This window comes from Scylla paramamosain, chromosome 10 (genome assembly GCF_035594125.1).
Source record: "Scylla paramamosain isolate STU-SP2022 chromosome 10, ASM3559412v1, whole genome shotgun sequence".
Classification (NCBI taxonomy): domain Eukaryota; kingdom Metazoa; phylum Arthropoda; class Malacostraca; order Decapoda; family Portunidae; genus Scylla; species Scylla paramamosain.
Window position 1 is genome coordinate 28,479,504 of NC_087160.1, and position 22,428 is coordinate 28,501,931.

General features: G+C 37.1%; 2 protein-coding genes across 7 annotated transcripts in view; one reads left to right on the top strand and one right to left on the bottom strand.

Moving 5' to 3' along the window:
• Positions 1–571: 571 nt before the first annotated feature.
• Positions 572–3,567, bottom strand: LOC135104489 (U7 snRNA-associated Sm-like protein LSm10). Of its 3 annotated transcripts, none has more exons than XM_064012028.1 (4): positions 3,380–3,567; positions 2,606–2,813; positions 1,553–1,670; positions 572–1,226 (listed from the first exon to the last, which is right to left on the bottom strand). In XM_064012028.1, the coding sequence occupies exons 2-4, from the start codon at positions 2,740–2,742 to the stop codon at positions 1,023–1,025; spliced, it is 459 nt and encodes a 152-aa protein (XP_063868098.1). In that variant the 5' UTR covers positions 2,743–2,813; positions 3,380–3,567; the 3' UTR covers positions 572–1,022. The 3 variants fall into 3 exon arrangements, with proteins under 3 accessions (XP_063868098.1, XP_063868099.1, XP_063868100.1); XM_064012029.1 differs by having other exon boundaries at positions 3,287–3,567; XM_064012030.1 differs by having other exon boundaries at positions 3,462–3,561.
• A 587-nt stretch (positions 3,568–4,154) lies between these two features.
• Positions 4,155–22,428, top strand: part of LOC135104488 (AP-1 complex subunit beta-1-like) — a 20,323-nt gene continuing 2,049 nt past the window's right edge. Inside the window, exons 1-15 of one of the 4 annotated variants that reach the window (XM_064012024.1) lie at positions 4,155–4,311; positions 8,519–8,674; positions 11,273–11,421; positions 13,460–13,705; positions 15,681–15,874; positions 16,525–16,699; positions 16,859–17,046; positions 17,683–17,809; positions 18,358–18,485; positions 18,834–19,014; positions 20,866–20,967; positions 21,242–21,406; positions 21,579–21,735; positions 21,836–21,970; positions 22,260–22,383. In XM_064012024.1, coding sequence (XP_063868094.1) covers positions 8,545–8,674; positions 11,273–11,421; positions 13,460–13,705; positions 15,681–15,874; positions 16,525–16,699; positions 16,859–17,046; positions 17,683–17,809; positions 18,358–18,485; positions 18,834–19,014; positions 20,866–20,967; positions 21,242–21,406; positions 21,579–21,735; positions 21,836–21,970; positions 22,260–22,383 — 2,201 coding nt within the window. In that variant the 5' untranslated portion in view covers positions 4,155–4,311; positions 8,519–8,544. Of the gene's footprint in view, positions 4,312–4,369; positions 4,509–8,518; positions 8,675–11,272; positions 11,422–13,459; positions 13,706–15,680; positions 15,875–16,524; positions 16,700–16,858; positions 17,047–17,682; positions 17,810–18,357; positions 18,486–18,833; positions 19,015–20,865; positions 20,968–21,241; positions 21,407–21,578; positions 21,736–21,835; positions 21,971–22,259; positions 22,384–22,428 lie in introns of those variants that run through there. The other 3 variants (XM_064012026.1, XM_064012025.1, XM_064012027.1) reach the window with 3 other exon arrangements.

The window sequence follows — 22,428 nt, forward strand, 5'->3', positions numbered from 1 at the left end:
TGCTTACTCCTTGCCTATATATTCATATATTCTATTTATTTTAGCTTGCAAATAGAGCCTAAAGTATTTCAATAATCTCATCACACTACAGTTTAGGGGCCTGGTGCAGGTGCAACCAAAGAATGAGCAGACTAAAGTCAAACTTTTGTTTCTCTTTAGCCACATCCACATTTCCTTCTTGCTGTTAGTTTGCTTACATTTACTGTCCTTCTGGGATGGGTAACTGCTTCAACCTTTCACACTACCAACCTGAACCATTGATTTCATGTCTTGTCTGTGACAAGAAGATTCTAAAGTGTGAATACCTATATGCCCACAACATTCATTATGATTGTCAATATGGATGTTTTGTATGTATAATCTTTAATCACCCTTGGGTAAATTACTTAACATGTAAGGTAAAAAAGTATTTTTGAAGGATAGGCTCCATATGAGTCTAAAGAGAGATATGTACCATTACAGTAGATTAATGAAGTGAATAAGTATAAAGACGCGAGATTAATATTTTAAGTACTGAAATGGCAAAGGACGAATATTTTTACTTGATTCAAACAGCAGAACAAAATGCATATTTTGTACTCATCTATTTTATCATAGTTTTAGAAACCTAATTTCTGCATCATACAATAATCATAAAGTATTTACTATGCCATTACTGCATGGGCAAATAACAATATTAGGCAACTCATTTTTATTTTGTAAAAAAAAAAACTTGACAATCAACTTTTAACCTCCTATCTCAAGAATATTAATTTTCAAGTGTCCTATTCATCTATCTGTCTCTGAGGAGTACCTTAAGGAAGTGGCTGTGACAGAGCTTCTACTTCTCCCTATCAACTGCTTGTTCAAGCTGCTAACCCCTGCCAACATCTCTTTTCACACACTCTTACCCTATCCTTCCAATCCTCAAGTGGCTTTCCTCTCCAATTAGCACCTTCAACATCACTTTCATACACATTTACAAACCCTTTGTTCTTCATTCTTTCCATGCAGTATCATATTTTAAACTGTTTATGATCTAATTATTTGCTACTGGTAGATGGTCCTGGGAAGGACTGAGATGAAGATGCAGAGCTTGCTTGTTGCTGCTGCAGCTCCTCCTGTTGTCGTCTGTACCTCTTGAGAGTCTGCTGTGTACGCTTTAGGGCAATGTGTCCCTTTTCAGTCATCCGCCGATGTGGGACTTTAACCATCACCTTCTGCTGAATGGCTTCCATAATGTTGATCTGGGATGAAGAGAAAAGGATAACCTTAGGCCATGAGGAAGCCTGGATGGTGAGAATTTTTCTATTTCAAAGGTGAAGAAACATTTGTCATTGTTACTTAAAAAGAAAATAAATTAATAAAATAAATAAATAAAATAAAAAACATCCCATTATTTCATGTTCATAACAATCTCAGGGATGATGCACCATTTTCTTGACCACTGTCTTATGATAATCATGTGAAGGAAACAACAGTATGTGACAACATATAAGGGTTAGATAAATATCAAACACTTAATATTTTTCCTCTGAATTCTCTGCTCTTTCAAGCCAAGCCCTCCACTCACCTGGTCAGGGATGTGGACATACCGCACTTTCCTGCCCCTCACATGGAAGTTCTCTAACCTCACAGTTTTACCATTACCATCAGTGTATCTGGCATTCTCCAGGTCTATGTTCATCTTTCTGAAAACATTTATTGACTGGTACAGGTGCTCCTAATGGACAGGCTGTTTTATTTATTAAATAAGTAACTTGAAGTTTTATGCTTTTAACCCCCAAAATATTGAAGTATGACTGTAGTTGCACACTTGAAGTGTTGTAGTATGACACTAGTTACATGCAGTTTCCTACCATACTTTTGAATTTCTCTATTGGACATCACATATTTCTATATGTTTAGATACCATGTTTCATATTTTTTTTGAGAGCTACATAGCCAGATTGGGGCACAGTATGTGACTGCTGAAGAAATTAATAAATGTAAAGTGATTAAACAAGTATCAGGAACTGTGTTAGGAGAATGTTTATCAGTCAGTACATGTAAGAGTAAGAAAGTAGACTTTGTATTTAGGACCTAAGACCATATAACAGCAGTGGGGAATGTATGAGATGGTATCTCTTTGTTAAGAGAGTTTATGTGACTGAGTATCTATGCAAAAGTAAGACAGGAGTCACTCAGGAGGGTGTATGTCAGTGCTAAGAGTCCCAATCAGGAAATTGTATGTGCCAGTTACAAGACTGTGTGTGTGTGTGTGTGTCAGTTATGAGTGTCTGTGACAGTCAAGATAAATATGTGCCACTTAGGAGTGCAAATAGCAGCTATAGGACATGTGTTAGTTAGGAAAAAAATTGCATATGTAGCAAGATGATTGTAAGAGTATACAAAAGCAATTTTTTACTTGTAACACCAAAGCAGGTTATGTATCTAATTATCTAACCCCCTTTTCTGAATATATCTTTAATTTTTTCATGCAGATTTTCACAGAAACCTTTGGATACCTATTAAATATTTGCATAAATTGAGGCAGAAAAGGAGTCATGATAATGACCCAAATTTTGGAAAAAATACAAAAGCTTTGTCAAATGACAGAGTGACAACTGCCAGCATCAAGACCTACGCATCCACACTGATGATGAGCCCCGAGACAAAGGCGTCATTGTGCAGTTCTACAGTGGTACGCCAACCTTCCAGGGCTACCACCAGGCATGTCAGGCTGTTCAGCTCCCGGTGGCGGCTGCGACCAAACAATCCCATGTTTCCTCAAACCATACAGGCAAGCAATAAGTAGATTCCCGTATGGACAAGGTAGTCAGTTTGGAATCCCTCTGTGGTAGCGGATGTGGATGTTATCAGAACGTGGACCCTAAGATGAGTTAAGCAAGAAAGATGGGATAAATATTAAGAAAAACACCTATTTCACAATGGCAGCCAAAATTATTTATACAATATCCTAACCTAACGACTTATTCTATTCTATCATAATGGGTGACATAGGCTGCACTACCCTCAACCCCTCTAACTTAAATTATTCTATGCAAACGAGGGCACGGAGGGCTGTGTTCCCCTCAAACCCCCTAACTAATCTAACAATGTTCTGACAGGTATTTTTTTCTTAATATCTAAAAAAATAAATAAATAAAATAAATAAATAAATAAATAAATAAAATGGGTTTCCTTGGGTTAGTTTATGATTCTGTTTAGGTTTCGGTTCAGTTAAGGTCAAGATAACTGTGATTAAGGAGTAAAAGTTAAATGTAATTACAATAAATTGCGGAGCCCACACCGCCTTGGTAGTTACCGTGGCTGTGGCTGGCTTTGGTAATAGCAGCACCAGCTCTACACGTTCTTCAAGTGCACTTCTCGACTTCGAAATGGCAGTGATATATATTACCTTTACAGATTCCTTATTTTTGGTTGTATGCAGAGAATTTTTATCCAGCACTTCAACAATGGTAATCCTTGGTTACATCTACCGGCACTATACCACCAGCAAGGAAGTCCAGTGAAGCTGCATGGGCGTCGCAGAATCGTCTGTCTCGTATCCTCCCGCCAGTCTGTTTACATGTCAAACTTTTTTTTTTTCTTTTTTTTCTTTCTTTTTTTTTATAGATGATTCACCGACGATGCTAATTAATATAAACTGAAAATGTTTTTGACTGATGATCTATCACTTCTATTTATCATTATTATTTATTTGCTTTTTACCATAATCCACTAAGTTTGTGTTCAAACTGTAGTTATTTGGCAATCATTATCACTGTACTGTTAATACTCTTCATCGGTGTGTCATCTCAAAATAAATATCCCGCCGTGGGAAATCATCTTGTGGTGGCAAGGTTTGAAGCATAATTGTCGTAATGTCGTTCTTTAATAGCTCAGCTGTCATTGGAGGGTTCGGTGCCCGTCGGCTCCGCGTACATATGGCGCCATATGATTTCGATGTTGTGGCACTTTTTTTAATCAATCAAAATCAACCAAAGTAAAAACGTGTTAACAAGAATTATAATAATTGAAAATGATGATGAAAATAATAATAATAATAATAATAATAATAATAATAATAATAATAATGATAATAATAATAATAAATGGAATTACTGATTAATAGTGAAAAATGGTAGAAACTGATTTACCGCAGACTAACGTATAACAATTTATATTGTAATTTTGTAAGGAAAAAACTTCAGTGATAAGATAATTAAGAAAACATGGAAAACGGAAAAAAAAAAAGTGATAGGTGAGCCGAGCCGAAGCGAGGACAGTGAAGTGAGGGGCGGCGACTCTCAGCTGGCCACGGTTATCTCATATTCTGCTGTTCTGCAGGTAACGTAATGAGCCGCCTATAATGTAAGGGCTCTCAAGGGTGCTGGGCTTAGCGGTAGAGGTGTGGGTGTGGCAGCCGGGGCGAGGGCGAGGAGCAGCAGTGGGAGGGGAAGGAATCGATGTGGGCGGAACCGTCATGGTGGCGTGTTGTGGCTGGCTCATTGGCAGACTACTGAGGACCTTCTAGCTTTTTGGTGGTAAATGGTTGTATTGGATTGCTATGCAGAGTTTCCGATAATTCTCTGTATATATTATGAAGTAGAGAGAGGTGAGATTAGTGCAGTGAGGACACGTAAAGTGGTAGGTATGTTGCAATCCCCTGGCAGGATACCTCTTAATGTCTTATAAGTGTATTTACACCATATAGTTGATCGGAAATTGTAAAGTTGAGTTGTAACATCTGTTGGAAAAACTCATATAATACATTGATAGTGTAAAAATATAATATTAGATTGGTGATCTGGGTCTGTATTTACCTCGAGTGTTGCAGCCCCCACCCTCCCATGTAGTTTTGAGGCGCATGCCCTTATAGTTACACCTGAGAGTAGACGCAGGCTTGATTGGGTAAAACAACTGTAGTACCTGTTAGGGCCTCTCCAATCATTGTCCTGTCAAGGCAGGTCGGGGGGAAGGAAAGGCACAGAAGTAACAGACAGATGCAACCAGTCAGGCTTTAATGTGGTATTGTAATAATATTGTGCTTTGCCTACTGGTTGAGTGTATCCCCCAAGTGAGAAATTAACTGAAGAATATCAGTAGGATTGAAAACAAACTGGTATTCTTTAACTTTTACACCAGTCTCAACATGGCTTTTCTTACCACTCTCATTGGATTGAACTTCTCATTCTGAGTTATTTGAACCTCATATATATATCCACCACAAATTATTTCTAATGCTGATGGCAATTTTTATAGATTTATTGTTTTTTTGGGAAGCAAGCTTGCTCACTCCTGTGACGGACCTCATCAGTAGTACACCCACGTGTGAGATGGATAGGCATGCACTGATCTTCCCCAGTGAAGGTGCGTTCATTCTTACGTGTATATGTCACATCTGTTGCACAAGCACAATATTAGTCATGGTGATTGGTCCTTTTGTTTGAGAATGCAGCTGCTGGCCAATTAAAAAAATATAGAATTGATTTATCCAATCATAGCATTTTATTTCATCCTGAGGAGGGAGAAGCAACTCAGTTTGAAATATTTGAATTATTATGAGGAAAATGTCTATCTCCAGTGGTTGCCACCTCAATTATTTCCAGTGCATTACCAAATTTCAAAAAAGATACTTAAGGTAATGATCTTATTTCTTAGCCTTGCCAGTTAGGTTAGGGTGGGTTAGGCTAGTTTGGTTATGTTAGATTAGTTAAGTTAGGTTATGTTAGTTAGTTTATGTTAGTTTGTTTAGGTTAGGTTAGATCAGTTTTGTTAGGTTGGTTGTGTTGTGTGACAACCAGCCGGTATTCACAGGCAAGCGCCAGCCAATCCCCTCAGAGGAATATTGGTGTTACTTATTTGTGAGGATGAAACTATTATTTTCTGGTAGATTTTGGTATTTTTTTACAATAATCTACTTTTCGTTTTTATCGCAAAATTTTTGTCTCTGATGGGGGGATTGGGGGTGTTAAAAATAAAAACTAATAAAATAAAATAAAATAAAAAAAACAACATGCAAATTAATTCAAAGCAGGTCGAAAACTACCAGAGAAAAATAGTTTCATCTGGAATAGATAGACTGGTGTAAGTGTAAAAATTTACCAACAAACTGGTAATGGTAAAAGGAGATGATGAATTTGGGATAAAATTAAAATAATTCCTCATGCAGAAAAGACTGCAGTCTGAGCTTGAACATAGGGAAACTGTGTACCTCAACATTGTTTAACAGTTATGGTGCCATTTGTTCCCTACAAGATCATGTTTCCTTACTTTTCCATAGGAGCAGATCGTAGGGCCCTTCTCTGTGGATAAATGTGCTCACATTCAGTTTTGCAGGTCTTAATCTGTACCTATGGTAGTGTATTTCATTGGTATGAGTACTATTCCTAATAAGTCCTCTTTCAAAGATCTGAGTATATTAGTCAATTCCTCATTAAAATTCCGTCATCATGTGAAAGAGATATTTGGTAAAGCTAATGGTGTAGCAGAAAGTATACTTAGAGGTACATTATGCATGTCTGCTAAATTCATGTTACAAGCGTTTGTCACCCATGTTCACCCTATACTTGATTTTGGCAGCGTTGTCTGAAATACTGGTTATATTGGGGATCTATGTTTATTGGAATCAGTGCAAAGAAGTTGGACTAAAAAGATCTCTGGTTTCTCTGACTTGTCTTATGATGAAAGATCATCTAAGTTGGATCTGTTTTCATTCAAAGGCCATCTATTCTGATCTGATGTAATCTTGGTATGGAGAATTTTAAATTGTCATTGCCCTCATTTGTCTGATTAGTTTGAACATAGTTATGTCAATAGAACTCTAGGCCACAACAAAAATATTTCAAACCTCATTGTAATACAGATGTTCATGCCCGCTTTTTCTCAATACGGACAATAAATTTTTGGAATTCTCTTCCATAATAGATTGTTTCTGCTTCCTCTGTCCAGATTTTTAAGCGAAATCTGAAATTGTATCTTGGTCCTGTTCTTTTTGAGTATTGTCAATTTGCTTTTTGTTTTTTGCATCCATGATTACCCAACCTGTTGTTGTCCTTTGCTGTCTTGTTTTTCTGGTTGGAGGATGCAGGAGAGTCCAAGACCCCATCAAGATAAAGATTATGAGGTAATAAGTTCACACTTTAACTACTTAACAAGAAAAGAAACATCTGTGAGTATTTAATTGAACAAGAAAAGAAACATCTGTGAGTATTTAATTGAACAAGAAAAGAAACATCTGTGAGTATTTAATTGAACAAGAAAAGAAACATCTGTGAGTATTTAATTGAGTGTCTTGTATTTGAAACTTAAGCCTGTTTCTACTGTTGGCTGCTAGCAGCATTGTGAATATATCAGAGGATTTGATAATGCTCACACCATGAAATATGCAGTAGCAATATATAAGGTCTTGTCTTGATGTCCTACCTTTAATCTCTGAGGTGCCAGGCAGGTAAAGGTCAAAGTTTGTTTTTATGTAATTATACCAGTGACATACAGCATGTAACTGATGTGAATTTCGGTAGGTATAGATCAGTAATCTTACATCATTTGATGTCAGCTTTGGTTATGTAGTGGGAGAACAGTCTTAAGTCCATTTAGGTCTTGTTCTGATTAATAGATATTGGACTTGTGTTACTGAGAGGGGATATGCCCATTTCATCTGCATCTTGGTTTGTCACTCATTTCACCTCCAATCCTTTTACTTTTTCACCTTACCGGATAAGGTGAGCAATTGTTCTTTCTTTCTTTCTTTTTTTTTATTTATTTTCTTTTTATGGTTTCAAATCTCATTACAGTCCTGAGAAATTTATCTGTAAATTTGGTATGTACCTGTCATGATGGGTTGTCCAGTACATGTATATCCCTGTCCATTAGGTGTTTATTTGCTCATGACTGAAGATATCAAAGCTAAATAAGTCTCTTACAAATTTCTTAAACATCATTCTTTACTTTACTTATTCGTCTGACTCAGTGAGGGTCAACACACTTGTTATAATTTTCAGTGGGCTTTTATAAAAAAACTATTTCTTGTTATACTTAAAATAAAGAGGTAATGCTAACAGTTGTATGGTATAATGTAACTAACCATACATGCCCTTAAATTAGGTCCCTTTCAGTGGCATCTTCAGCATACCAAACAGTCAGATACTATGAGAAGTCTTGCCTGAAGATTAAAGAACCTGACTGACCTGAGGAATTAAGTGCTTGGCCAATAAATCCTGGACTTGTGTGAAAAATGAGTTTGGCCACTGCAAGGTAGCCATTAGTTATCTGATTCCCACAGCTTTGGTCTGGTGCTGCATTATATTTTTAATATTTAGTCCAGGATTAATTTGCCAAGCCTGGAATTTGCCAGGACCCTTGCTTCCAGGCATGGCTTCTTGTGAATTTTGGCTGAAGAATGCCATTGAAAGGATTCCACTTTGGGTTGAGATGCTATTATTCAGAATGCAATAATACACCTGGTAGCCAATGTGGAACAGGTCTTTTAGAATAGAATTAAGTACTGAATGCATGTTATATTAAAGGTTCTGAAGACATAATTTTTCCTCAGAGTGAATTGGGTGAAGATCCACCAACATGACAGACTCAAAATACTTCACTACCACCAAGAAGGGGGAAATATTTGAGCTAAAGTCTGAGCTCAATAGTGACAAGAAAGAGAAAAAGAAGGAGGCTGTGAAGAAGGTCATTGCCTCTATGACAGTTGGTAAGTGGCAGCACCAAGAGTGGCTGAAAATAATGTGTTCTTAGTATTGAAATTTGTGCAAAGGTATTCTGATATATTCAAGTGAAAAACTTGAGTTTTGTCAGCAGGATTTGAATAGTTATTGAATATTTAAAGTATTTCATGTTGCTCTTATTAGTGAGATTTAAGTTTGTTTCAGACAACAAAGATATTCACAGAATATTAAAGAGGAGGTGCATATTCTTAAACATCAAGTATTCTGTATTGATCTTTCTACTTTTTTTGAGTTTGTGTTATGTTGGATTGGTTGTGGTGATAATAGCAGGATTCTTAGCTTCACAAATTCAATATAATGAGCCAAAGAGATTGGAGATTTAAAATAAACTGATAGAATATCTGTTGTACAAGAGAACAGCTGCTCTGTGGTCCCTCAGTTGCATTTGCTTCAGTGTATAGTATATGTATTATGTGATACAACACAAAAATTGTTGCTGATGAGTTGATTATAAAAAATCTATATGTACTTATCTGTGTCTGGTGTGAGTATGGAAGAGTAGAGATTTGGTGTTTATGCTATGCAGAAAGAGATAGGTTGGGAGGAGACAACAATAGCAATAGCTTGACTGAATCATGGCAAAGCTGCAGGTTTAGATGGAGTAACTACATAAATGTCAAGGTATAGAAGTAAAGTAGTGTTGTAGTAGACTGGATGCTTCTAATATGTGAAGTAATATGGTGGCAAGAAGTATCTGATGGGTGAAGGAAAGCAGCTATTGTACCTTATAAAAAGATATAGGTTATAGGAATTATACTCATATAAGTGATGAGTGTAATAGTTAAAGGGGGATAAGTTTTCTTAGTGTGCCAGGAAAAAAAAAAGTTATGGGAGAATCTTAACTGGGAGGTTGATGGGAAGTGACTGAAAGGAAGATTTGTAAGGAGCAAGTGGGACTTGGGAAAGATAGATAAATTTTTACAAACAGAATGGCAATAGAGGAGCGCTTGGGAATAAAAACTGAGGTGCATGGCCATATTGAGAAGATGGTGTTTTTTTTTAAAGAAAATGTATGGCCAAAGAAAATGTATATATGGCCATGCACTGAGGTGCATGGCTATATTGAGAAGATGGTGTTTTTTTAAAGAAAATGTATGTGAGTAAAATTAAAGTTGCTATTTGGAGAGAAAGATCACTTGGAAGGTGAAAAGGAATACATGTGTGAAAGAGGTGTTAGTAGAGGTTAAACACTTGAACAAGCAAAAAGGGTATGTTTGAAGAGGGAGAGCTAGAGATTCTTCTGTGGCCATGGCCCATGTGGGACACTCAGAGGGAGTGAGGCATCAGAAAGATAGATAGGTAAACTCAAATATTGGCATTAACCTAAAACTTAGTAAAAATTATGAAAAATCACTGAGTTGTGAATAAATGGCAGTGACCAATCAGATCTCTGGTTACAAATTCAAGTATGCTCACACAGCTTCCAGTAAACAGATTATAGTAGTGAGGCTCATGCCATGAAATGAGGTTTCTTTTTATATCATCTTTATACCATTCTTTATAACATCTTAGAAACTATTGTTGCTGTAAGCTGAGCTGATCTAAAAGCCACACCTACTGCTGCCTCTCCCTTTTAGTGTGACAGGTTATGATGTATGCATTAATTACCTACCACTTCTCCAGATTTTTGTATTTTTAAATATTTTCAGTCAATTATTAGTTAGGTTTGCCCTGAACTGATTTTGAAAAATATATAATTTTGAAAACAATATAAAAGTATTAATCCATAGAAAATTGTGAAAACATTAGAATAAATTAACAAGAGATAGATTATCAGTGGAAGAGCATCTGGAGACATGATTTTTGTCATCAAGTGCATGTGAGAGTTTTTGCAAATGTGTTTATTTATTGCCACATTCTTCTGAAGGGTTCATACTTTGATATCGTTTTCATGTTGATATTTGAAAAGAAACTGGTTTAGGACAAGGGTAATTGATATAAAGGGATTGAAGATTTCTTAAATATATTTGATGGTGACAGGAACTTTGCACCAGTATGTTGCTGTACAAGACGAGAAAAGAGAGAGGGTTGTAGATCAGCTTGCCCTGTAGCAACTATAGTGAATCGTGCCTTTGAGCTGATGTGATGCCAACAATAACTGATAAGCTCTTTACATTTTCTGTTTCCCCATCAGTCCACAATCTGACTTTTTTATAGACAAGGCTCACCTGGCAGGAGACATAGGTACTAGAGCTCAACTGTCAGCTGATTTGCCATAGAATTTATGTCTAATCCATCAGTGTCTACATGACTTTCATTGCATCTATGCTGAAAATTTCTCCTTTGGAATTGTGCACCAAGTCATCTGTTACAGGATCTTACCTGCAGATTCTCATGATGGTCTAGTGTCTACATTGGATGAAATTCATGTTTATTCTCCATTGCCTTGTTTTCCAGGTTAACAGAGAACACACCTGATAAAGGCAGATAATTGGTGCATATCTACAAATTTGTGTTGCAGTGTAATCCTATGTATTTTTATTTTATTTATTTATATACTAATTTTAATGAGGCTTTGATGTTTCAGAAATAATAACATGGCTTCATTTTACATTTACCTTCAGGGAAGGATGTGTCAGCTCTGTTTCCAGACGTAGTCAACTGCATGCAGACAGACAACTTGGAGCTGAAGAAATTGGTGTACCTTTACCTCATGAATTATGCTAAATCCCAGCCAGACATGGCAATTATGGCTGTTAACACCTTTGTTAAGGTACGTGGAACTTAAGTGATGCATTAATATTAGAATCTCGAAGGCCATTTTACTAGATATCTAACTGCACCAGATGTTTAAAGAGATTCTGATGTGTTTTGTCTATTGCTGTGGTTTTGGTCCATAATTATTATTTCATCTCTCTAATCTCTTACAGTGAAATCCCATAATCTGAATGGCAGGAAAATGAGATTCATTTGAATTAGCAAAAAATTTTTAACCAAATAGTAGTACCCCCTGAATGTAGATAACCTATTCTATACTTGTAGATAATTTTTAAGTTCCATACATATTTTAAAGTTTCTTATTATGTACTAAGCCTTATGGAATCCTGTTTTTTTTTTTTTCATAAAGAAGTTTCAATACTGTAGATGTTGCGTATAAACACTGTATCTTTGACAAAGGACCTCCAAACCTCTGCTATGAGAAGCTTTTATTATTAACACATTAGAGTCGGACAGTTACAGGGACAATAATGCTAAATAAAGTATTTGTAAGTAAAATTTTTCAAAGCATGAGAAACTGTAAATGAAAATAATTTTTGAAACATTAAAAACTTGAAAAAAAGTTTTGAAACATAAGAAATGTAAAATCAAATTTTACTTATCTTTAAACCCAACAAAATCATGGTTATTACATTTCTGCTTATTGTCATCCATTTATTATTCTTTCATTATTAGAAGAAATGTTGCAATGTAAGGTAAATTTTTACAAAGATGAGAATTGCTGAAATTAATGTGAAACGTAATTGTCCTGGCGTGGGAACCCAGATTTGGTACAGAGCTGATCAATGGTTTCTTTAGTTATTTATATAATTTTCTGCACGGTCACATACTAGAAAATAAGCACTGCTAATATGCATTGTTGCCATAGATGATACATACAAACTAGTCTGCAAAGCATGTTTGTAAAATGCAGGCAGATTTTCTGGGACATTATAAGCTGTCAAGTACACATACAGTTGTGCTGTACTAGGTGGCCTCTTTACTATTGGAATAGGCAGTTGTGTTATTTTTGTTTCTACATCCACCAGTTCAGCTTTATATCTGTAGCAGTTTAGTGTTTTTCTTTTTCTTTTTTTTCTTTTATTTATTTATTTATGTATTTATTTGTTTTTATTTACTTATTTATTTATTTTATTTATTTATTTAATTTTATTTATTTATTTATTATTTTTATTTATTTATTCATTTATTTATTTATTTATTTATTTTTTTTTTTTTGCTTTCTTGTGGGCAAGAAAGACATTTTCTGAAACTATTTAAAATTATATTGGTCTGCATAAGCTGGGACACACAACAAAGAAAACCAGTAGAACATTGAGTGCTTGGTGGCAACCTGTGAGGAACTGGGAGAAGCATTTCCATGATGTCAGGTGCTGACATGCCACATTATGAGACTCAGCAAGGAAGGACCAGAAAGATTTCAAATTGTCACCACCATTATCACATCAAGAGACAACCAGAATGAAATTTGTTTGTCTGCAAGACAGTTTGAAGGAAAGTAACAAACAATTATTGCAAAATATGGCTTCACACAATTCCATACAGACTGCTTTGTACCAAGCAGTGTTCCAACCTTGTTTTATCCTCAGCTGATGCAAACTAGTGATCTTCATACTAATTCTTGAAGACAGGTCTCATTGTTGTCTATTATAAAGTAAAAGTAGCATTGAACATTTGAGGCAGGTAGAGAGCTGAGATGTGGGAGGTAGGGACAAAAAGTTAATATGCCCATCTAGTATATCAGCCAGGAAGTGATTAGGTCAGAATTACTCAAACATGTTGGTGCCTGATACAGGCAAGCTACGCAGGTAGACTTTATATCATGTCCAGGGTAGAGTTATGTTTTATGTCAGTATTGTTTGTTGGTCTCCATTGTCTACCATACTTCAATAACAAGTATTATAGATAATTCTGTTAATTATTACAACAGCATGCTATCAGGGGAGACCAGTAGTTACTATGAAACTTGAAACTCACTAATATATTTCCACATCTTCATTAGTTTCATTATACACATTTCCTTTGTACCCTAGGACTGTGAGGATCCCAATCCCTTGATCCGTGCCCTGGCTGTGCGCACAATGGGATGTATTCGTGTGGACAAGATTACTGAGTACCTCTGTGAGCCCCTGCGTAAGTGTCTCAAAGATGAGGATCCGTATGTGAGGAAGACAGCAGCCATCTGTGTGGCCAAGTTGCATGACATCAATGCTTCCATGGTGGAGGACCAGGGCTTCCTTGACCAGCTGAAAGAGCTCCTCTCAGACTCCAACCCAATGGTAAGTCAAACAAAGAAAAGGGCTTGGTATTCATACAAGGGGAAGAGCTTCTGTGTCACGTGAATGTATTGTGTTGACTGCTGTGTAAATGTTAGTGAAGTAAATTCCATCGACAAAGATTTCTCCATCAAAATTTCTGTCAAAATAATTACTTCAGTGATGAATATCCAACTTGAATCAAATATTATTTATTAATGGGATAGTCTGCCATTGAAAATATGAATAAATTTTCAAAATGCACAAAACAGAATTTAGTGTTGTCAGAGCACCTATTGGCTCAGAGGCATTGAATGGTGGTGAATTTTTGTCTATTATAAATTTGAATAACCCTATCAAGGGGATTTAAATACCATGCATGTGGTGCATTGGTTGCAAGACTCTCTCTCTCTCTCTCTCTCTCTCTCTCTCTCTCTCTCTCTCTCTCTCTCTCTCTCTCTCTCTCTCTCTCTCTCTCTCTCTCTCTCTCTCTCTCTCTCTCTCTCTCTCTCTCTCTCTCTCTCTCTCTAGGAATAATTTGAACAGTTACATATGAATGCATTGTAATGAATCTAGCAATTCAGTTGGTGCCTCTCCTTGTGTGTCTGTATGTGGAGTGATGGCCAAGGGCAACAGAAAAGGCCCACTGAAGGTGCCAGCCCTCAAAGAGTACAGTCAAAAGTATTATCCGATTAGATGTGTCTTGAAATCTCACTCTTGAAATAGTTCAGGTCAAAGGTAGGAGATACAGAAGTGGGTATGGAGTTCTAGAGTATATAAATCAAAGGGATTAACTCCTTCAATAGAGAGGTGAATATAATAGGAGGTAAAAGTAGAAAGTGAGACCATGGAAGGAGGAGAGGCATGCAGTTAACAAGATCAGAAGAGCAGCTAGTGTGAAAGAAGTGATAGGAGATAGTGAAGAGAGATAGGCTGAAGACAGTCACTTAGAGGAGATGAGTTGATGAAATGAAGTGCTTTTGATTCTACCCTGTTCATGATAGCAGTATGAATGGAAACCCCTGTACTTGTGAAGTATACTCCATGTGTAGGTGAATAAGGTGCCTGTAGTACAGAATTAGCAGCTGGAGAAAAATTGGCAAAGACAGGTTAGAACACCTAACTTCATGGAAGCCGTTGTAGCCAGAGACTAATACTTTTATAAGAGGGAACCAGGTGCCGGATCACTATGAGTGTGCATCAATATGTGATTATTAAAATAATGACATTCATACAAGAGTATGTTTACAACATCAATTTCACCAAGACATGGAAATGGAAACCAAACTTGAATTGCATTTTTCTCAAAAATGAACATGACTAAACAGTAAATGAAAGTACATTTATATTTTTTGTATGAATTCAATAAATCTTTGGGATTTATACATAAGTTGAACTCTTAATGAAAAATGTAACATAACACTTTTATTAAAGTTATTATTTTTCACAGCATATGAAAAATAAATTAAAACTATTGATTTTTAATAAATTAACATATATATATGCCATATATATTGAAAAAAATAATCACATACATTTTTTAGTATGATATAAAAAGTTAGAAAGAAATCATTGGAAAAATTACAGAAATTGTAAGTAAAAAATCCAGTAAAAAATAGAAAAGATTTTTGAACTGATCAACTTCAAATTATAATATGATAATTGTGGCATCATTATTTATGCTGTAATACCTAGTCAGAACAGTAGATGCAATTTCCAGCTTCCTGCTAAGGGCAAATTGTTTTGGGGAAATTCTGTGTATGAAATGTTCTTTGAGGGAAAATTTACCTGGAAGAAAACTTAGGTTATGATTTCAGTTCCTCAGGAATGAATATATTCTGGTAGGCTTCTGTCTTTTGAAATATTAACATGATATGTGTTTTTAATTTTCATTCTGTTACTTTTGTACAGAGTGTATCTCCTCTGCATAGGTAACTGGGTCCATAATGAAATGTTGAAAACTTGATTTTGCATTTAATTATTCAACCTGTCACTTCAGGTGGTTGCTAATGCAGTGGCCTCCCTGACGGAGATCAACGAGGCGAGCAGCTCAGGCCAGCCGCTGATGGAGCTCAATGCAGCCACCATGAACAAGCTACTCACGGCTCTCAATGAGTGTACTGAGTGGGGTCAAGTCTTCATCCTGGATGCCCTCTCACAGTACAGCCCGAAGGATGAACGTGAGGCACAGAGGTAATGGTTCCTTGCTTATTGTGTTCGTTGAGGTTACCAATAGTGTTTCCTTGTACTAATCACGGTTGTTTTGATTTTTATGACTATTTCAAAATGTAAGAAAACTAGGAATGGTCTTAAGTAAATCAGAGAGAGAAGTTCACTCTGAAACACAGTTAGGATTTCATTAAGTAGAATAGTTGTTGGGCTAAGAGTGTAAATGTTGTGTGTATTCATTTCTTCCAGGATTTGTGCTTTGTAAGGGGCAACCTATGTGGGGTTGCCAGCCTGTTATGTAGATAGATAGATCAGTTGTATTATCAAACTAACCTTATTTGGTGGGCTTCTCGATCCTTGATAACTGGAAGGAGGAAGGGTCAGAGGAAAGCCACACATTGTTGATGGGTCAGGTGTAAAAATAATGAAATAGATATAAAATTGTAATCACAGCAGAAAGTTAAAAGGTGTATTAGATGAAGCATGATGACAGTACATTGATATCTGTATAAGTAATTCATAAAGTTTACTGAAAGAATATCAGAATAAGAATGAACTTGAAGAACTGTATATATATACTTAGGTCCACATTAGAAATCACAACTGGCTGGTGAAAGAGGCATTTATACAAGCTTTGTTAGGCTGACTTCTTAATTATCCTTCCTGCCATCCAGCATCTGTGAGCGTATCACTCCTCGCCTTGCTCATGCCAATGCAGCGGTCGTCCTCTCTGCTGTCAAGTGCCTCATGAAATTTATGGAGCTGATGGTTGGGGACTCTGAGTTTGTTAAGAACTTGACCAAGAAATTGGCACCTCCCCTGGTAACTCTGCTGTCGTCTGAGCCTGAGGTTAGTGCCATCATCTTTGGTATTCAAAACATGCTTTAATTAACTCAATGTGTAATTTTCAGACTCATTTCTATATATGATAATCTGCAGTTGTGAAATTTTGAAAGCACAGTCTCTAAAAGTGTATTTTTCATAATTTTTCTTTGTGATCTGATTCAGGTTCAATATGTTGCACTGAGGAACATCAACCTCATTGTGCAGAAGAGACCAGAGCTGCTTAAGCATGAGATGAAGGTGTTCTTTGTTAAATACAACGATCCCATCTATGTGAAGCTGGAGAAGCTGGACATTATGATCCGTTTGGCATCTGAAGCAAACATTGTGCAGGTCCTCTCAGAGCTTAAGGAGTAAGTTGAGCCACTAAGCCTTCACATGTGGGTTGGTGAGATAATCTTACACTTGCCCACTAGTCTGTTGATATTTTTATATAGCACCTTAACTTTTTTGTAGTTAGGTAGAAGATAATGATTGTTTCCTCTCCCTAAGATATGGTTGTACAGTAATTGTCAAGACTTGTCCCTTATATTTGATCTAGTTTACATGCTGTTTCAGTACTGCAAGACATCCTTTAGTTGCCGTCAGAAGATAAAGTGACTATGGAGTTTTACAAATGCTGAATTTTAATGTGTTATTAATGAGACTTACATACTTACATTCAGAATGAAAAATTGATACCAAGAAATAAGATATTCTTAAAACAAATTTTGTAATTACAGTGAGTCTTTATAAATGCTCTAATAAGATCTGTCCCTTTCCACCAAGGACCAAAAAGGGCTAAGAGTGTGAAAGATGTGTGTGTTGCTTTGCCTGGGTCTCCCCTTGCAGGATTACTGGCCTGGTATATTGATAGATAAATGGGGGATGAAAAAAATAAATAAATGGTAATATATAGGAAAATGAAGAATGCAGTACCATAATACCAAAGTCCAGCATTTGTCTGGTATTTTGTTATGTCTCCTATTCATCATTTCAAAACATTACAGATATGCCACAGAGGTGGATGTGGACTTTGTGCGTAAGGCTGTTAGGGCCATTGGGCGCTGCGCCATCAAGGTGGAGACATCAGCTGAGCGTTGTGTCTCCACTCTCTTGGACCTGATCCAAACTAAGGTGAGTGATCTGTGTCAAACCCCAAAAACACTTTTGTTCATGCATGTCTCTTATTTTGTCTTATTTACAGATGAGACCTTTAATTTGTGTTCAATAAGTTCAAAATGGAGTTTGTTTCCAGTCAGAGCTGTACGTAGCAGCTTTTGCAATTAACATTAATTGAAAATCAGAGAAACTGCTGAAGAAGCAAGTACAGAAGCCCAATAAATCTGCTTGGAAGGGTTGTTGGCATATTAATTTTTGCAATTGGTCAAAGAAAATTGAAATAATGTATGTTGAGGAAGGGACTGAGATATGTGAGTGTTAGTATAAAGCTTGTGTCTGCCAGGATTTAACTAATTTTCTGATAACTTTTCTCTTATGCTTCTTACCTGCTATATGGGATAAAAAGTGCATTGTGTTTCAATAGCCTTCCACTCTCATGCCCTGTTTTGTGTGTGTGTGTGTGTGTGTGTGTGTGTGTGTGTGCTTGTATGCATGTACATATGTGCGCACATGCATGCATGTGTATGTTCCATGGAGTTGATGCTATATGTTTTGTATTGCAGGTGAACTATGTGGTGCAAGAGGCCATTGTGGTCATCAAGGATATCTTCCGCAAGTATCCCAACAAGTATGAGAGCATCATCTCCACCCTCTGTGAGAATCTGGACACCCTGGATGAGCCTGAAGCCAGGTACTGACCCTCTCCTGCCAACTTGTACACCTTGTAATGGTGGTGTTACCTACATGTCCTGGGCTTGGATGGGTGAATGAGAACATTTTCTGTCTTGGTCATAAAATAACTTATGATTTAATGACCACAGTAAGGAGGCACAGGATGTTACCTTACACATGATTGAAAAAATAACATTTCCATGAGAGTGTAGATACGAGATGATGTTGCCTGTAGTGGAGGTAAAACTTTACACTAAGGTATCCATTGTTATCATAGAGTTATCTTAGAGTATCTCAGTGACATGGAGGAAATACATGGTTATAGTTGCCTGATGATACTGATTATTCTTTTTACATGTGCACACAGAGCCTCCATGATTTGGATCATTGGTGAGTATGCAGAGCGTATTGACAATGCTGATGAGCTGCTGGAGAGCTTCCTGGAGGGCTTCCATGATGAAAACACCCAAGTCCAGCTGCAGCTGCTTACAGCCATTGTGAAGCTGTTCCTCAAGCGGCCCACAGACACCCAGGAGCTGGTGCAACAGGTGAGGTGTTCTGTGGTGGTGGTGTTGCTGCAATTGTTTGGACATCTAACATTGCTTACAAGTTAAATGATAATCTTTATGTCAGTTGAATACAAAAAGGATGAAACAGGACAAAAATTGTGTTCTCATCACTTCATGCTCATTTTCACTTAAAAGTTGAAGAGTTTAGGGGTACACTACACCTAGAGATTGAAATATAGCTTTTGACAAAACTGGGTTCATAATATTCCTATACCATCTAGAAATAATCCCAGAATATTTTCCTTGGTGGGAAGGATTTAAAATAGTTTAAAGGTTCTTTCCCAGCAGAGGGGGCATGTCACTTTGGGACTTATTTAACATGGGATAAAGGCAATTTTCACTGAAATCTCACTTCAGCAGCAGCCATAGGCTGTGTGAGAGATGGAGAGCATTTGTGAGTGGAGAGTGCAAATCAGTCACCTGTCAAACTTCAGAGGGAGATAATATATCTATGAGCTCTATATTTTACTGATTCTGACTCCTGATACCCTGTTTATTACATTCTCCTTGTGTTTTCCTTCATTATATTTGTAAAACACGACAAAAGAAAGAGAATGATATTTAAAAAGCCAAGAGACAACATCTGAGAGAGCTGAAGAAGAAAAACACCTCCGTGCCACCATGCCTTGACTCTCCACTGCCACTCCTTCTCCCTGTCCTCCTCTTCCTCCTCTTCTTCTTCCTCCTCCTCTTGGCATCATACCAAGGATTCTTCCCTGCATCATTCCAACACCTACAGCCACTTCCACACCCTCCTCCACCACTTCATCCACATCTTCAGTAAGAAAGTTGAATTTCAGTGCTCAGATTGACCACATCCACTCTGCTGTCAGGATGTTGTAACAAAGATCAAGCCTGTGTGCTGGAGTCTAATGAGGAGAATACACCCACTGCTGGCTAAAATGAACCTCTTTCCAATGATGTAGGGGCTTTGAGAACCCCAGCAGTGACATTTGATATAAACAAACTGGTTAAGTTGTAAAATACGTCTCTCTGAAGGTGGTGTTAATGTGACTGATAGTACTTATTCCTTTAGATAAAGCACTTAAAATTAAAATATTTTGATGGTTTTTAGAATGCTTTACTTTTTATGATGATCAGTAAGATATATAAAAATAATTTAATTTGTTGAGGAAATAAGACCATTACATGCATTTCTAATTTTAAAATGCTCATATCTCGATAACATTTTCTGATCACGGAAAATCTGAAATCCATCAGATTTTGATGAGACTACTTGAGGATATTGCTTTTACTAGCAGCTGGCATGCTGTGAATAGATGTTGTGGGAAATATAAATGAGTTAGGAGTAATAGTGGGAAAGAGTGACAAAAAACAATTTTACACAAAACTGGACATATATAATATAAAGATGTGCCACTGTTCCATTGTGTATGTGAAGATTTCAAAATGCTTTGCATAGGGTGCTAGGCATATCAAAGGAATTTTCACAGCCAAAGAATATGTACTTGGTTTAGTATTAATGCTGCTGTATAATTTATTGTTATACATATATGTACATGTGTACATATATGTATATGTACATTTTTGTTCACGTAAAATGTTGGCATCATGAATACCTATTTACCTACAAAGTTTCAGTACTTAACTCAGAATATTTTAGATAGATGCCTCAAGGTGTTGTATACCTCATCAGGTATTTATGATTTCACTAAATAATTTAGTTATTATTCAGAATTGTAAGATTTAAATTTTCTGAAAATGTTATTCTGAGCAATTACATTGTTGATTGAGTTATTATTTTCCCTAAATTCAAGAAATTATTGAGACATGTACAGGTGATGCTGAGTGAGACAATTTTGTTATCAGGTGCTTAGTCTGGCCACCCAGGACTCTGACAATCCAGATCTGAGGGACCGAGGCTTTATTTACTGGCGGCTTCTCTCTACAGACCCTGGGGCAGCCAAGGAGGTGAGTTGGGCTCCTGCCTCACCCCTTTCATATTTACTCATGTGTGCTGCTGTTAAGGAAGAATTGTTATTGTATATTTGTCTTGGTCTCATCTTTATTATCTTTGAAGTGTCAGAGCTACAGTGTGTTATGAACATTAATTGGTATTAATATTATTGTTGAGTAGTATGTGTTTTTATGTTAATTTGGATTATCCTAGCCTGTAAACTGTATGTGTTGGTGTGATGTTTGGAATGGTGTGCTCTTTTTGCTAACACAGTCCTCCTACCTGTAGGTGGTATTGGCAGAAAAGCCCCTCATAGCTGAGGAGACAGACTTAATTGAGCCCACTCTGCTGGATGAATTGATCTGCCACATTGCCTCTTTGGCCTCCGTCTATCACAAGCCACCTTCTGCCTTTGTGGAAGGCCGTACTGGCCTGCGCAGGGCACTTCCAAAAGTGAGTTAGCACTGCTTGTATTATTACAGGGTTACCTAAGTGAGAAGAGTCATTGATGTGTTGCTTAAAAGCACTGGAATGATCTTTTCATGTATTCTTGTACAGATATATGGGTCCTTGATAACACATTTATCAGAATTTTAATTGTTGAATATTATTCAATTTTCTTAAGCAGTCATCAGGAGACAACGAAAATAACAGTGACCAACAGCAGCAGCAACAACAACAGCAGCAGCAGCCCACAGTCATTCCCAATCAGGATTCCCTCATCCCAGACCTGCTTAACATGGACATCAGTGCTCCTCCAGTTGTTCCTGCTGCTCAACCAGGTAATGACTCAGTCTTGTGTAGTTACTGAATTTAGAAATGTGGAACATCATGATGGTTTTCCTCAGCATTTGAGCACTCACGGTTATTCTTGCTCTGCAGCATACACTGGTGGCACTCTTGACCTACTGAGCGGGGGCCTGGACTCCTTGCTGGGAGGAGGTGGGGCAGATGCTGCAGCTGCTCCAGCAGCAGGTGCAACTCCTCCAGTTGGTGGGGCAAACACCTCATCTGCAGGTGTGAACTGTTCTAAGTATTTATTTTTGTTTTGCTTTGCTGAATGTGATGTTATGTTGAGGTCTTGCTCAGGGGTATTTGTATTTTAGTCTCATTGTGATGAATATCCATAGACATCTTAAGGAGACTTCAACTCAGTTACCATCCCTTTCTGAGAAATACCCCATAAGGGAGCAGGCATGAATCATGTAATGTTACATGTGTGTGTGTGTGTGTGTGTGTGTGTGTGTGTGTGTGTGTGTGTGTGTGTGTGAGTCAAGATACATAAATAATGTGTTATTTTCACTAGGTTTATTGGGTGATATCTTTGGTATGCCTGCCACTGCTGGGCAAGGGTACAGTCTCCCCAAGCAGCTGTGGCTGCCAGCAAACCGTGGTAAAGGGATGGAGATCACTGGCACCTTCTCCCGCAGGTAAGGGTGATGAGTAACAAGGAGAAGAGACAAGTGTCATATTAA

Excerpts from the sequence above, each read along its gene's own strand:
- LOC135104489 (XM_064012028.1), bottom strand. The coding sequence starts at position 2,742 with ATGGGATTGTTTGGTCGCAGCCGCCACCGGGAGCTGAACAGCCTGACA. Across the intron at positions 1,671-2,605 it reads CTCATCATCAGTGTGGATGC|AAAGATGAACATAGACCTGG; the intron begins GTAGGTCTTGAT and ends AAATGTTTTCAG. Across the intron at positions 1,227-1,552 it reads ATGTCCACATCCCTGACCAG|ATCAACATTATGGAAGCCAT; the intron begins GTGAGTGGAGGG and ends TCTTCATCCCAG.